The following is a 12,839-nucleotide window of genomic DNA, read 5'->3' as shown; positions in this document are numbered from 1 at the left end:
GTTTAATAAAGAGTTCTCTATTATGGACAAGATATAACAGGGGAAGTGCAAATGTTCTTTCATGGTGTCGAGCCCGTGGGTAACAATGGCTATTGTTGTAAAGAATTAGTCAGTCTCTCTTCTTGTTTACTTGTATTTTGTGGTTTTTGACATAGGAGAATGTTGGAATGCTGCAGACTGGGTAGTGAAGATGCAGACTGAAGTAGAGAAGTGTCACGTAGTTACTACGCAGCTCTGAAAGATGTGGAAAAGAACTGCTACGAAATAAAATTGGTTTTTATCTTTTTAACAAGCCAAACTGAAACTTCAACAACGACGTCAGGCTTCCATAATTGCCATAAATGTACATGAATAACACAGACATCTGTACTACTTCTGTACAAATATGCATTCATGAACCTGCCAGTCAAAAAATAAGACTTATGGAGGTTTGTGTTCAGGAACTTGTTAGCAAGAACTTTACTTTCAAAATGATGCTGGAACTTTAAGTGTAGGTTTCGCCTACTGTATCAAATTTACTCTAGTAAACCCACACTGTTCAATGCGATTTTTTTGCAGCCTACACAGAAATGGTTCCTTTTTAGATTTGCTGTCACAAGCACAGCGAAACAACTGTTGCAACAATGTACAACAGTAATAGATTTTATATGCATATGTCAGGATCACATTTTTGCTTTTTGCGGACGATGTGGTCTTGTTAGCGTCACTGGGGGGTGACCTGCACATTCACTGGGGCGGTTGGCAGCGGAGTGTGAAGTGGCGAGGATAAGGATCAGCACCTCCAAGTCTGAGGCCATGGTTCTCAACCAGAGAAGGGTAGATTGCTCAGTCCTAATGGGGGATGGGTTATTGCTTCAAGCAGAGGAGTTTGAGTATCTTGGGGTCTTGTCCATAAGTGAGGGAAGCAGAGAGAAGGAGATCGACAGGTGCATTGGTGCAGCCTCTGGAGTTATGTGGGCATTGTATCGTTCTGTCATGATAAAGGAAGATGAAGCTATCGATTTACCGGATAGTCTATGTCCCTACCCTCATATACGGAAACAAGCTTTGGGTAGTGACCAAAAGAAATTGCTGATACAAGTAGCAGACATGAGTTTCCTTTGCATGGTGTCTGGGCTCAGCCTTAGACATATGGTGAGGAGCTCAGACATTCGGGAGCGGCTCAAAGTAGAGCCGCTGCTCCTCCACATAGAAAGGAGCCAGCAGAGGTGGTTAGGGCATTTATCTAGGATGCCTCTTGGACACCTCCCTGGGGAGATGCTTTGGGCATCCTGAGGCAGACCTAGGACACGCTGGGGAGATTACATCACTGGGGTCATGGGCCTTGGGCACCTATGACCCCGTTGCTGGTTTCCCAGTTGGCCTTCATTGGATCACTTTTGATAAGTACCAACCATTTCCGTTTTGGAGACGCTCTGACCCAGATATCTAGCCATCACATCTTAGTCCTAGTCAAAGTCACTCAGATCCTTTCCTTTGCCCATTTTTCCTGCTTCCAACACATCAACTTCTATAATGGACTGTTCACTTGCCTGATATATAATGGCATCCTTGACAGGTGCCATTGTGATGAGATTAAACTACAGGTGAATATCATTGAATAAGTTAGTAGTTTATGGCTGATCAGAGTTAAAGTTCATTACTATTATGAAGGATACTTTTTAAAATTATGACGTGGACAGTTTCCATTAAATGAGGCATTGCTGTTCCACCTTTTTTTGTATTTGCAATTGTTGGTGTCCAATTATACAAGAAAGACTAGGGTGGAGTTTCATGGCACAGTGTAAGTAACATTCATTACCGATCTAATAAGACTGAGCTCTGTTTATCTATCATTACATCCTGACGCAGCCGTTCCCTGACCTAACACCTGCTCTCTTGTATTCCCTTGTTTACATTGAAACAGTCAACTGTTTTTGTTCAGTCTCCACCATGGGAATATCTGTTCCTTCCTTTCATCTTTGTGTTCAAAGTTCCATGTTTACGCAGTCCCTTCTTATGGTAATGTGACTTTATGAATACTAGTTTTTCATTAATATGATTAAAGCCTTAAAAAAGGTAGCTAACGCAGAGTATATAAACCTAAATTTACAGATTGTCAAAATTAAATACTTTATATACGAGGAAAGGGCAAACATTCTGTCACTGTATAGTACAATTTATTATAATTTGCACTTTTGACAGGTAATATAAAAACTCCTGAGTCTTAAGAAACAAGACCACGGTAAAACCACATTAGAATGAGGTCATTCAGGAGGGGAAAAAACCACAGCATTGCATTTCCACTGTAGCAAATAGAAAACAGCATGGCTTACATCTGGAGAGTTCGGGTAGCTAAAATGGAGTGTTTGAGGGCAGGATGCACATGGCTGAACAAGGCACACACACAAGTTAGGTAGCTTCTAGAAAGACAAGTTCACCACTTCCCCGTTGCACAGAACACTGGATATCAAAAATAGTAAGAGGCAAAAACATCAAAAGAAATATTTAAAAAGTGAGATTCAAACAAAACCATATAATGAACATAACTAATTCATAAGTACAGAAGTAAACATTTTGGCACATGGAAAAGTCCAAAAAAAAAAAAAAAACACTAAAACAACTATTATCCAATTAATACAGAAATGTATCCGACTTGAACCAGTCACTGGTAGGACCTTGAAAGATTTAGGCTGTCTGCTATGCCTGAGCTGAAAGCAACCTGGGACCCCAAGTCAACTTTGCCAAAAGACTGTAATCATACATGTGTACCATTCAACTGCAAGGTTCCATCTCTTCTCAAGCATGAAACAAAACTGGCCCAATTGCCTTTCCTGCCAATTAAGCAGCTATTGTATGTGAAATATGTGCCTCTGGAGAAAGGGGGAAAGGCCAGTTGCTGACATGTACTCCACCGTGTAAGCAGGCGTGTACAGAGCTCAGCCCTCAACATGCCTTTAACACAAGGAATACATCTGAACTGGCGCATAACACCTGAGAGATGCGATTCGCTAGCTGGATAACGGCAAAGTTACACGTTGCAGCACCTAAGGTTGCACTGTAACTCCAATGTCCTTTGAAGCCAGAAAATGACAAAGGTGACAACAAAATAGAGTGGTTCCTGAAGTTCTGCCCTGTCCGATTTACTCGGAAGATGTGTTCTGGTGAATACCACAACTTTTTAAACCGTGTAATTGTTCCGGACCATTAATCTACAAGTTGAAATATTTAACTTTTGAATTTGTGCTTTTTTTCCAGCTGTTGTGCTGGGGAGGGTCTGGAACCATTTGGAAAATACATCACTAAGAAGATACAGATCGAATACAATATTTGTATGTGATATGCTGGAAAAGTTCACACGAAATCACTAAATAAAACACCGTCAAATTTTATTCAAGTTTCGTTGCACTTCCGTTGTCATGTTCTGTGGAAACTTTTTCTGTAATTTTGCATACTGAATCAAATCAAAATATTGAGCACAAACTAAATTTCCCTTTACAGAATATTGTGAAAATAAGTGTTTTTCAACAGTATATTGGATAATTCTTGCTGTCCACTTGGAAATTAGGCAATTTAAAATCAACAGATTATATAAATGAGATCTTCATTTCTAGCAGATGAGAGTACTGTAAAAAAAAAAAATCAGTTTTAAAGTCTGTACCACTGTACCATTATGATCATTTTCTATATAAACGTGTCTCGTTGAGTAGAGCACCTGTATCCTACTGGAGGCACTCAAGAACAGTTGATTGCCTCGATCTTAAAAGTAGCACAACCAAGGCATGTACCACGTGCGATAATGCAGCCATCTTTTGGGAATGTGAGGGGACCAATTACAAAAAGGCAGTCCAATTCCCTCTTCTCACCCTTAGCCCTTAAGTTGGTCCCTATAACATACAGCCTCCAGCTCATTCTGTTCTATGTACAGTAACAACAATACACAAGTAGCCACACTAATACATTTGGCACTAGGGGGCAACACCTGTGATCGGGCTGGATTTAGGGTCAGATGGTCGAGAGGGACGCTATAAAAAAAAAAAACAGGAAGTGCTTCATTGAGTCCTGTTTGGTGGCTATGGGCCAAAGATCTGACTGTGCCGGTCAAGCAGGATTCGTGTGAAGTTGTTGATGGGTCCGATAGCACTCAGGGTCATGGCAGCGTCCCGGGCCCACATAAGGTTTGGCCCAAACACGACAGCCAAGTTCATGTTGTTCATCTTGTTCACCTCGCTCTGCGCAGACACCTGGAGATGGGAAGAAGGCCAATATATATCTACGCGCACACACACAGCAGTGGGAATTCACTGTAATGAAAGAGGACCTCCAATCCCTAACAGCCACTGGTCACACAGCAGCTGTAAATGCAGTCTCATGGTCCCCATCTATGGGCCTGAGGCTACATGAGGAATGCTTGTCTGCTAACCAGATCTGCTCCATGTGATCGTCTACTGCTCAGTTCCACGGGTTTATTTAAACAAGCGATCCTTTCTGAACAAGCAGAGAGAAGTAGAACCTCATATTGGTTAAAATAACTAGTTGAAAATGTAAACATTTAAGGATTCTGATTCCCAATTAGTCCTGCAACCAACTAACTGACTGAGGTAATGAAAGGTTAAATAAATAAATAGATAAACAGGAAAGCTGTTTTCAAGACCCTACAATATTCCACCTTTTTTGCAAGGGAAAAGGCAATGATACTTTACAAAGGTCATATGCAAGTCAGGAATCTTGTACTGGAGCTGCAAAGCAAGTAAATCATCAACCAAGTACAGCATGTATCATTCTGGACATCCAGCTCTTGCCTCTCCAGTATGTGTGTAAGACATGGTAAGTCATGTATTCACTTTGAGGAAGCCAAGAGTTCTTCAGTTATAGTGCTATGAAAATGTACAGCAACTGTCCCGCATAAAGAGTTCATACCTGTACCAGAAATTGTATAAGGAACTTGAGAGCAGTACAGTTCTCCTTGGGGAGCGTCTTTAGCAGGTCACAGATCACGCCAGCCTGAGAACTATTCTCCACATCTGAACGTTGGAAAACAAGACAAATGATAATGACTGAAGTCACCTGACAAACTGTATTGTAACAATATGCAGGGTTACATTTTGAAAACATCCAATAAATTTTAAAGGAAAAATAAAACCTAAAAAATGTCACGGCACCACAGAGATGAATAATTCATTTAACTGACATTAACCATTCTATTATGTGCAGAAGCCCGTTTTCGGTATCTGGAGTAAGGAAAAACATTTCTCTCAGAATTCTGACTATTTCTTATAATTCTGAGTTGTTTTCTAACAACCAGCTAGTACTGGGAGCCATCGCTTCTGTTCTCGCTAGTTCAATGCCAAGCATGTACAGTGGCAGACAGGAGCGAAGGCTACAATGTCTATGTCTGGTCTGTCTAGGCGTTTGAAATGTGTGAATGGTAGCCTACACGGAAACCTGCAATGATAATTACCCTGTAAACGTTAACCAGACTGGCATCACAAAAATAACTGAATCACTCAAAAACAAACAATGAAGGCAGCGCTAGTGCCGCCCTGTTTTACTGCTTTCACAATGTAGGATACATTATGTGAATACTTTGTGTTTCAGATATTCATAAATAGCATCCTGCAGAGGAGGTGACACTGCCTGACTGGCAAACAACAGGTCAGGTTTAAAAAACCTTACTGGAGAAGTTAACTACATCGTTGTACAGCTGGTATGTGAGGATAGGTTCAGGCAGCTCCCTCAGGAACGTCTTGAGGATGACAGCAGCAAGATGGACATCGCCCAGCTCATATAAGTCAACAACCTCTCCTGCATGACAAGAGCAGAGTGAATTAGCACTAGACAGATATATACGTATATATATGTTTATTTAGAAAGTTATATACCCCATCTTGGCAAATTTATTTTATGATAAGCCACATCTACAACATGGTATATCAATAAGTCTATGACCAAGTACAGAAAATCCTCTAGACAAACCTTTGAGATGTGAATTTTCAAAGATGCAAACATGCGTCTCCAATAAATAAAAAATTGTTCAAATAATCGCTAAATTAATTCATTGATTTATTGATTCTGTGCCAGAATTTCAAATTTCGCGGCAGCGCACAAGCTAGTTCCCATCTCTCAGGCTTATTTTTGATAAGAGTTGAGGGTTGTGGGGAGAGTAGAGAGGTAGGTCTGCATATGTATTCTTGATATGGACTCGCTAGCAGTAAGCACGATCAAATGACTGAAAAAAACTCACTTGTTGGTTGTTAAAATGCACCCGAAACCAATAACAAAAATACAAATATTAACTTTTAAAAGAATGTTCTTATGTTGATGTTTCTGATAGCAGGTGAGGAGAGAGAGGCAGGATTGGTGTGCATATGTAGTGTAGGCTAGCTGCATAATGGTAAACGGAAAGATCAGCTGACCGAAAACATTGGAAATAAAAATATATATTCTCAGTTGTTTCTTGTTAAAATTGCGTGCAAGTTTTCGACAGGAGCTGAAGGTTGGGAGTTAGAGCATCATCAACTGTAAGCTTATGCTAACTTTGGGGGCTCACAAACTTTTGGACTCACGGACCACTCAGAATGGATCAGGTTCCTGTCTTAGGGACTTACTGTGTTGTCACTTATCACTGTGGCATGTTTGCAACTGTAGGTTGTAGCGGACATTACTCACCTGAATTGTATCTGTTCTGTATGCTCTTGACAAGGGTCACGTTGGCAGCCCTGCGGAAGATTCCCTCTGTCTGTAGGCCTGGCACATTGCAGGGGGAGATGGTGTAAAGGCAATGGGCAAGGAGACATTGACAGGGGCATGAAAGCTTGTGCGATGGTGCAGCAAACTCACCACATTCCTTTAAGAAAGCAACTGTCTCTCGCATCACCAGTGGAATCCCCTCTTTATCCGCATTCCTCTCACTCAGCCTTCACCCGGGAAACACAAACGTCAACAAAACAGTCCAAATCCACCATGTCGTACAAGGAGACAGTGGGACTCAAGCCCAGACAGGCCGGGGCCCAAAACTGAACAGACGCTCACAGAGAGAGAGGGACTCGAAACTGCTGGTGAGGAAGAGGGGCCGGGGGTGTGGCAAGCTGAGAGCCCTGACTGGCTGGTTTCAGCGAGGCTCTGATCTTCTCGTCATACCTAGTAAGAGAGTCAGAGGAAAATCTTAATCTGAAGACGGAAAAAAAATAAATTACGCATAAGATACAAACATCCAGGCCAAAGTTGTATTCTCAATGCCATACAACAACAAAACCTAATACTAGGTTTAACCATTAAAAATAATTAAATTCTTGTGGTTCTACAAATGCAAGTGCATGAGTGCTGTGAGATATGTGGACTTTGCTTTCCAGGACAATGCCCATTACATATCGTGAATCTATCCATTTATCAATCCACCTTATATTCCTTCATCCAGTTCCAGGTTGTGGGAGGGAGGAAGTGCAGGTGTGTGTAAAGTGACAGTACACCCCACTGAACCACCACGCCCCCCAACTTAGAAAACAGAAGCTTCAGAATTAGGTCTAACAGCACTTGGCAATAACAAAGCAGGTTCTTACTGTCTGACGATGTCCGGTATCACCAACTGCTCACACTTCACGATGTCTTCCAGCTCACTCAGGTAGTTGACATAGTTGATCTTGCGTCCAAACTTGAGACTGTTGAAGAAAAAAGTATGTTATTTGGCTGATTCTGGGTGAGAGGGACAATATAATTTCTTACAAGACATGCTCAGTCTGACAGATTAGTGGAAAAGTCGATAATTTTACTTTAGTTTTGGCAGAAGAACGGACAGACCTGCCTGCATGTGTGCCCATACTTTCATTTCATTCATACTTTCATTTTCATTCATTTTAGGACTGTGCTGGATTGGGTACCTGATGAATGGCTTCAAGAGGAAAAACAAGGTCCTGATTAACATGGTTGGATGCACGATGTACAGAGCCTTGATGTTCTTCTTATATCTACATCAGGGATTGAATGGTTAGTGTGCTACTCTTTTCATGACAAATAAAAAAAAGACAATAATAATATAGCTAAGAATTGTTAAACACATCCTGCTCGCATTTGCTGCTAAATTATTACAACTTCACAATTATTCATTTTTGACTAATACAATTTAATATGCACCCTCCTGTAGTACCCTTGTGTGATATCCAACAGGAAATGAAGTAATCTTACTTTCTCTCAATTTCCCGGTAAACATCAGTGAACCAGCCTAATGAGGGCTTGTTCTCTTTGGTGAGGCCGTAGTGAAAGTAGATGAGAGTGTAATCACTCTCCACATACTGGTCCAGAGTGTGCTTCATATAGCTAAAAGGGAGTCAGACAGAGGGTTACACAAGGTGACCTTTAGCACACATCTGGCATTTTCCATGACAATGAACAACTTTTCCATGAATACCACTTCATCGCCAACATTTCAATACATTTTACTCAAAAGGTATACATAGGGCTCTCAAAATAGACAGGAAGAGCAAGGCGACATACAACGCAAATTCAAACTGCTCGGTGGAACTCTGTAGTTCCTCCAGATCAATATTAAAGTGAATCACATGGAAAAACAGATTTGAGTGACTGAGAGGGTTAATTTCATGTATACCAGACACCCACTTCAGCAGGCTGTGGTGGTTCAGCTCATGGCAAGGGGGCATACGGCAGGCACTGAACAGGATGATCTTCCTGCCATAGTTATCGTCACCTTTGCACAAGACAGAAATACGGTATAAGCAAGAAGGCCTAGCGCACCGTAGCCAATACTCAAAGGAGACCGCATTCCAACCTTATATATCTCCATTTAGCAAAGTGGCTAACCCATTTATGTCAATAGTATAATATAGAACTGTATGATACAGGATGTGATGCAGATATTTTCCTTTCCTTTAAAATCTTCAACCATTAAAGATTCCCATCATGCTCCACACGTGGAACCATTAGGACTGGGGCGGCCATTGCAGAGGCAGCCCGTCTGACACTGCGCTCTGTGAAAGCGCCACCCTACAGTCAAGTTTCCTCTGTGAAGCAGCGGTTGTCAGTGAGCATTGTTAAAGCGAAGGAACGTTTTAATTACACAAGGTGAGTAATTCATTTCTGTTTGTCCAGGAAGCAGTGCCATCAGCTTCCCATTTACTCCTGTCCTTCCTCATTTTCAAATAACCATACAGCAATTCATTAGGAGTGTCAGAAGTACATATGTGATAGTAGCATGACAGCACTCATTAACAAGGTGTTTCTGCCCTCTGAAAAACTGGATCTTTTTTGTTTAACACATAATGCTCTGTGCACTCTAGGCACTGTAGTTTGTGAAAATGGTGGCCATTTCTGAGATGCTGGAAACACCAAGTCTGGCACCAATACAACTAACCGACCATAACAACGCAATAAAACTCACCTAAAACACACCTACTGCCCGTTTTAAAGCCCTGAGGGACAATAACCGAACGTCATGACCCAGTCTGCATGCTGCATCTATTGAGTTGCAGTCATGTGACTGCTTATGGGAACAGACTGCAGGCATTAATTATAACTCTTACCTAATGCACTGTCCACTGAGTGTACGCACACACATGTACACAGACACACACACAGACACACACTGCGACTTTACCTGCCACCTCCACAATTTGGTGTCTGGCAATATCGTAGTAAGGGTCATCCCACTGTAGCAATGCACTTCCCCCTTGTTCACTGGAGATGTTGTTTTCTGTGTCAGATAACAATGCATAGCATCTTACAGTGTTCACGACATCTTACGGCATCTGAAATCAAGCATATCGCTTTACTCGCTGCTCCTCTCACAGCTTAACACCACGCCTAAAACCATGACGTGGTTGTAAGGCCTGGATCAAGCCATGAGTCCGTGAGTCACCCTCTGGTCAGGAACAGCCCGTACATCATAGTCAGGCTCACCCAGGGCACTCACTCTCATGCTACTCACTCCTCCCTATAAAAAACTACCACAGACTTTATGTCTTACACTGTGCTTATTGTTTCCTTTACTCGCAGAACACAATAACTTGTTATTTTGCTCTTACTGCCCTATGGCTTTTGGTAAAATCTTGACACATTCGGTGTCTCACTGCATCACCACTAACTCCTCATTTCCAGGGCCCAGAGTCCTGATCTTACATGAATACTTGGAACAAAAGCTCGATGTTTGCCGTCTATCACATCTAGAGTATTCAGTGCATTCAAGCCCATACAGTAAAGAGTACTTAGGAAAAATGCAACTTGCTTTTTTTTGTTGTGTTAGAGCAACAGTAACTGTTCCAACACACGTCTGCCCTGGAATCTCAGCTCATAACAAAAACCTTCCTACTAACAGGAAAGAAACAAATTTACCGGCAAACAGAGGAACCTGCTCTACTGTTTTTCCAAAAATATACATGAAAATAAATTTTCTTGTTGTGTCATAAAAACGTTTCACTCAGGTCCACATCTTTGAACTCCTCAAGGCAACCTGCTACCAATACAGCATTAAAAGACAAAGTGAGACATTTTTAAAACACTATTATGCTTTTCTCCCCTGTTATCTATCAGATACAGCAGTGACCCTGTGGAGAACGTACCGGACCTGCTCCTGTCTTCCGACTCCTCTTGGAGCCATTCCTCAGCTGACAGCTTCAGCTGATCCAAGTTCCCCTCCTCCTTCAGGTCATCTGTGAGATCAACTAGTAGGTCTGAAGCCATTACCCACAATGCCACTCTGGAGTGACACACACGTGGGCAATACCTGTGCCAGAAAAACCTATGTTGTAGTATTAAAACACTTAACTCCTAGAATTTGCAATGCGATAAACCACAACAAGATGACAATCTTATAACCCTAAAGCAAGTCACATGCCAAAGGTCAATAGATACCAAGATGTATTCATTTTATGGAACATGGACATGTTTTTCTTATCAATTTTGAAACATATTAGTCATCCCCACATCAACACATGGAAAAAAGCAGCATCATTACATTGTACTTGCCAACAGTCCCAGGACTAGAGGTGTTTATGTCATAATATTGCCATGAACATTTGTGTATTATGTATATCAGAAAATCCATATATGTCCATAAAGATCAAGTTTCATTTCGGTAGTGGGAAGCTGTAAAACCAAGTATATATTAAGTATTTCGTAACATAGATTTATTCAGCTTTAGCTTGATGTAAGTCATTTTGCATTTAAAAAAACCGAGCACAGCAGAAACACATATATGTATAAAATGTCTGTATGAGAATATGCAACTCACTAAAATGCCTGTAATACTGTGATCCAATGGCATTTCTCGGGGCACGTTTGAGCTCGCTGGTATGTTATCAGGCATAAAAATCACATGCGAATCTACGTACTAATTTATTTCCAAAAGATACCTTAACAAGGAGAAGTTGGTTAGTCGTTATAAACGGCAAATTATCCACCTTGTCCTAATAAGCTAAGTACGCATATGATGGAAAAAAAATCGCCCTACACTCTGATCGAGCACCATCTCACACGTTAACCAGCAACACACTGTCTCCCTTTATTAATAACCCACACAAACAAGCACGCCAGCCAGGGTTACATAACTCCTTCTTAAAACCCATAACATGCAACATGTCAGTAGTACTAAGAACAAAAACGACGGACCACTACCTTAAATAATTTTCAAAGCTGCAATTTAATTTGGATTCATATTTGTTATAGAAGCTACATCGACATTAACCGAGGTCCCAAAGAATTAACTTCATGTACGATGGACCCCTATATCACCGAAATGTAACGTCTTTTTCCAATCACTGAATTTATGAGTTATCTGGCTCTATTATTATTATTATTATTATTATTATTATTATTATTGGTGTTATGAAGACGACGCAGACAAAGGTTCGGTCTTCATACCAGGGCTGAACAATACCTGAAGGAGCAATCACACTGTGTACATGTCGGAAACGCCAGACGTCCGTCGGTTGTTAAAACGCGCTATTAAAGCACAAGTTCTGACACGACGAGGTGCCGTGGAGATGCGTCTGGGTGGGTGGCTACACTGCAGCAGGCTAAAGCGATCCGGGATACGGCAGCTAGCGCCGTCGCTGAGGCGCCTGCTCTGATAGCGCTACGCGGAGGTGCTTCGCGTGTGATGTGCGGCCGAAACACGCCGATCTTACGCGCCATTTGGATGCATGTATACATAAAAAAAGCCGCTGGGTAGCCGTGCAGGACTGCAGCTAACCAAGTAAGTACCGGGCACACTGTCAAAAAACCCAAATACACCTTTTTATGTTGAAGTTTCCCCTATTAGCGAGGACAGCACGGACAAGCAGAACAAAAGGAAGGCAGAAAAACATACAGCAACATCAATATTGGGAAAAAAAGAGCATATAAATATAAAATACCTCGTAATATACTGGAGCGCGTGAGCGAGCTGCAAAGCCCCTGCCAAGCGCCACACGCAAACATCCGTTGGGTGGGCGGATGTAGAGCTTCAGGCGGGGCGGGGGAGGAAGTGCGCGTGTGCGTGTATGTACGTGCGCGCGCGCGCAAACACACCCGTACACACACACCCACACGTTTTGAATTCATATCTTTATGGGGACTCTGCATTCATTTCTGTGGGAAAAACTGTGATCACAACAATGATAACCTTGATCCATACCCAGCCCTAACCTTAACCATAAGTAACCAAACAAAATACAGGACTTTTGGCGTTTTTAGTTTTTTGATTGCATTCAGGGGCGGCATGATGGTGCAGTGGTTAGCACTGTTGCCTCACACCTCTGGGTTCGAGTCTCCACCTGGGTTGCATGTGTGTGGAGTTTGCATGTTCTCCCCATGTCGTCGTGGGGTTTCCTCCGGGTACTCCGGCTTCCCCCCCCCCCACAGTCCAAAGACAT

General features: G+C 41.9%; 1 protein-coding gene across 2 annotated transcripts; it reads right to left on the bottom strand.

The window, feature by feature from the left end:
• Positions 1 to 2,137: 2,137 nt before the first annotated feature.
• On the bottom strand, positions 2,138 to 12,472 carry arhgap1 (Rho GTPase activating protein 1). Of its 2 annotated transcripts, none has more exons than XM_049030079.1 (13): positions 12,342 to 12,472; positions 10,548 to 10,711; positions 9,587 to 9,682; positions 8,593 to 8,680; positions 8,161 to 8,292; positions 7,857 to 7,943; positions 7,539 to 7,637; positions 7,012 to 7,119; positions 6,820 to 6,896; positions 6,649 to 6,726; positions 5,656 to 5,784; positions 4,900 to 5,003; positions 2,138 to 4,223 (listed from the first exon to the last, which is right to left on the bottom strand). In XM_049030079.1, exons 2-13 carry the CDS (start codon positions 10,666 to 10,668, stop codon positions 4,053 to 4,055), a joined length of 1,290 nt encoding a protein of 429 aa, XP_048886036.1. In that variant the 5' UTR covers positions 10,669 to 10,711; positions 12,342 to 12,472; the 3' UTR covers positions 2,138 to 4,052. The 2 variants fall into 2 exon arrangements, with proteins under 2 accessions (XP_048886036.1, XP_048886038.1); XM_049030081.1 differs by lacking the exon at positions 12,342 to 12,472 and adding an exon at positions 11,864 to 12,268.
• Positions 12,473 to 12,839: the final 367 nt, after the last annotated feature.

The sequence above is a fragment of the Brienomyrus brachyistius genome, chromosome 11 (assembly GCF_023856365.1).
Source record: "Brienomyrus brachyistius isolate T26 chromosome 11, BBRACH_0.4, whole genome shotgun sequence".
NCBI classification, from domain to species: domain Eukaryota; kingdom Metazoa; phylum Chordata; class Actinopteri; order Osteoglossiformes; family Mormyridae; genus Brienomyrus; species Brienomyrus brachyistius.
This window is presented reverse-complemented; position numbering and strand designations above follow the sequence as displayed.

Coding starts and splice junctions, on each gene's coding strand:
- arhgap1 (XM_049030079.1), bottom strand. CDS start 10,668: ATGGCTTCAGACCTACTAGTTGATCTCACAGATGACCTGAAGGAGGAG. Junction 8,293..8,592: donor AACCACCACAGCCTGCTGAA/GTGGGTGTCTGG, acceptor ACTCCCTTTTAG/CTATATGAAGCACACTCTGG. Junction 6,727..6,819: donor TGCTTTCTTAAAGGAATGTG/GTGAGTTTGCTG, acceptor GCAATGTGCCAG/GCCTACAGACAGAGGGAATC.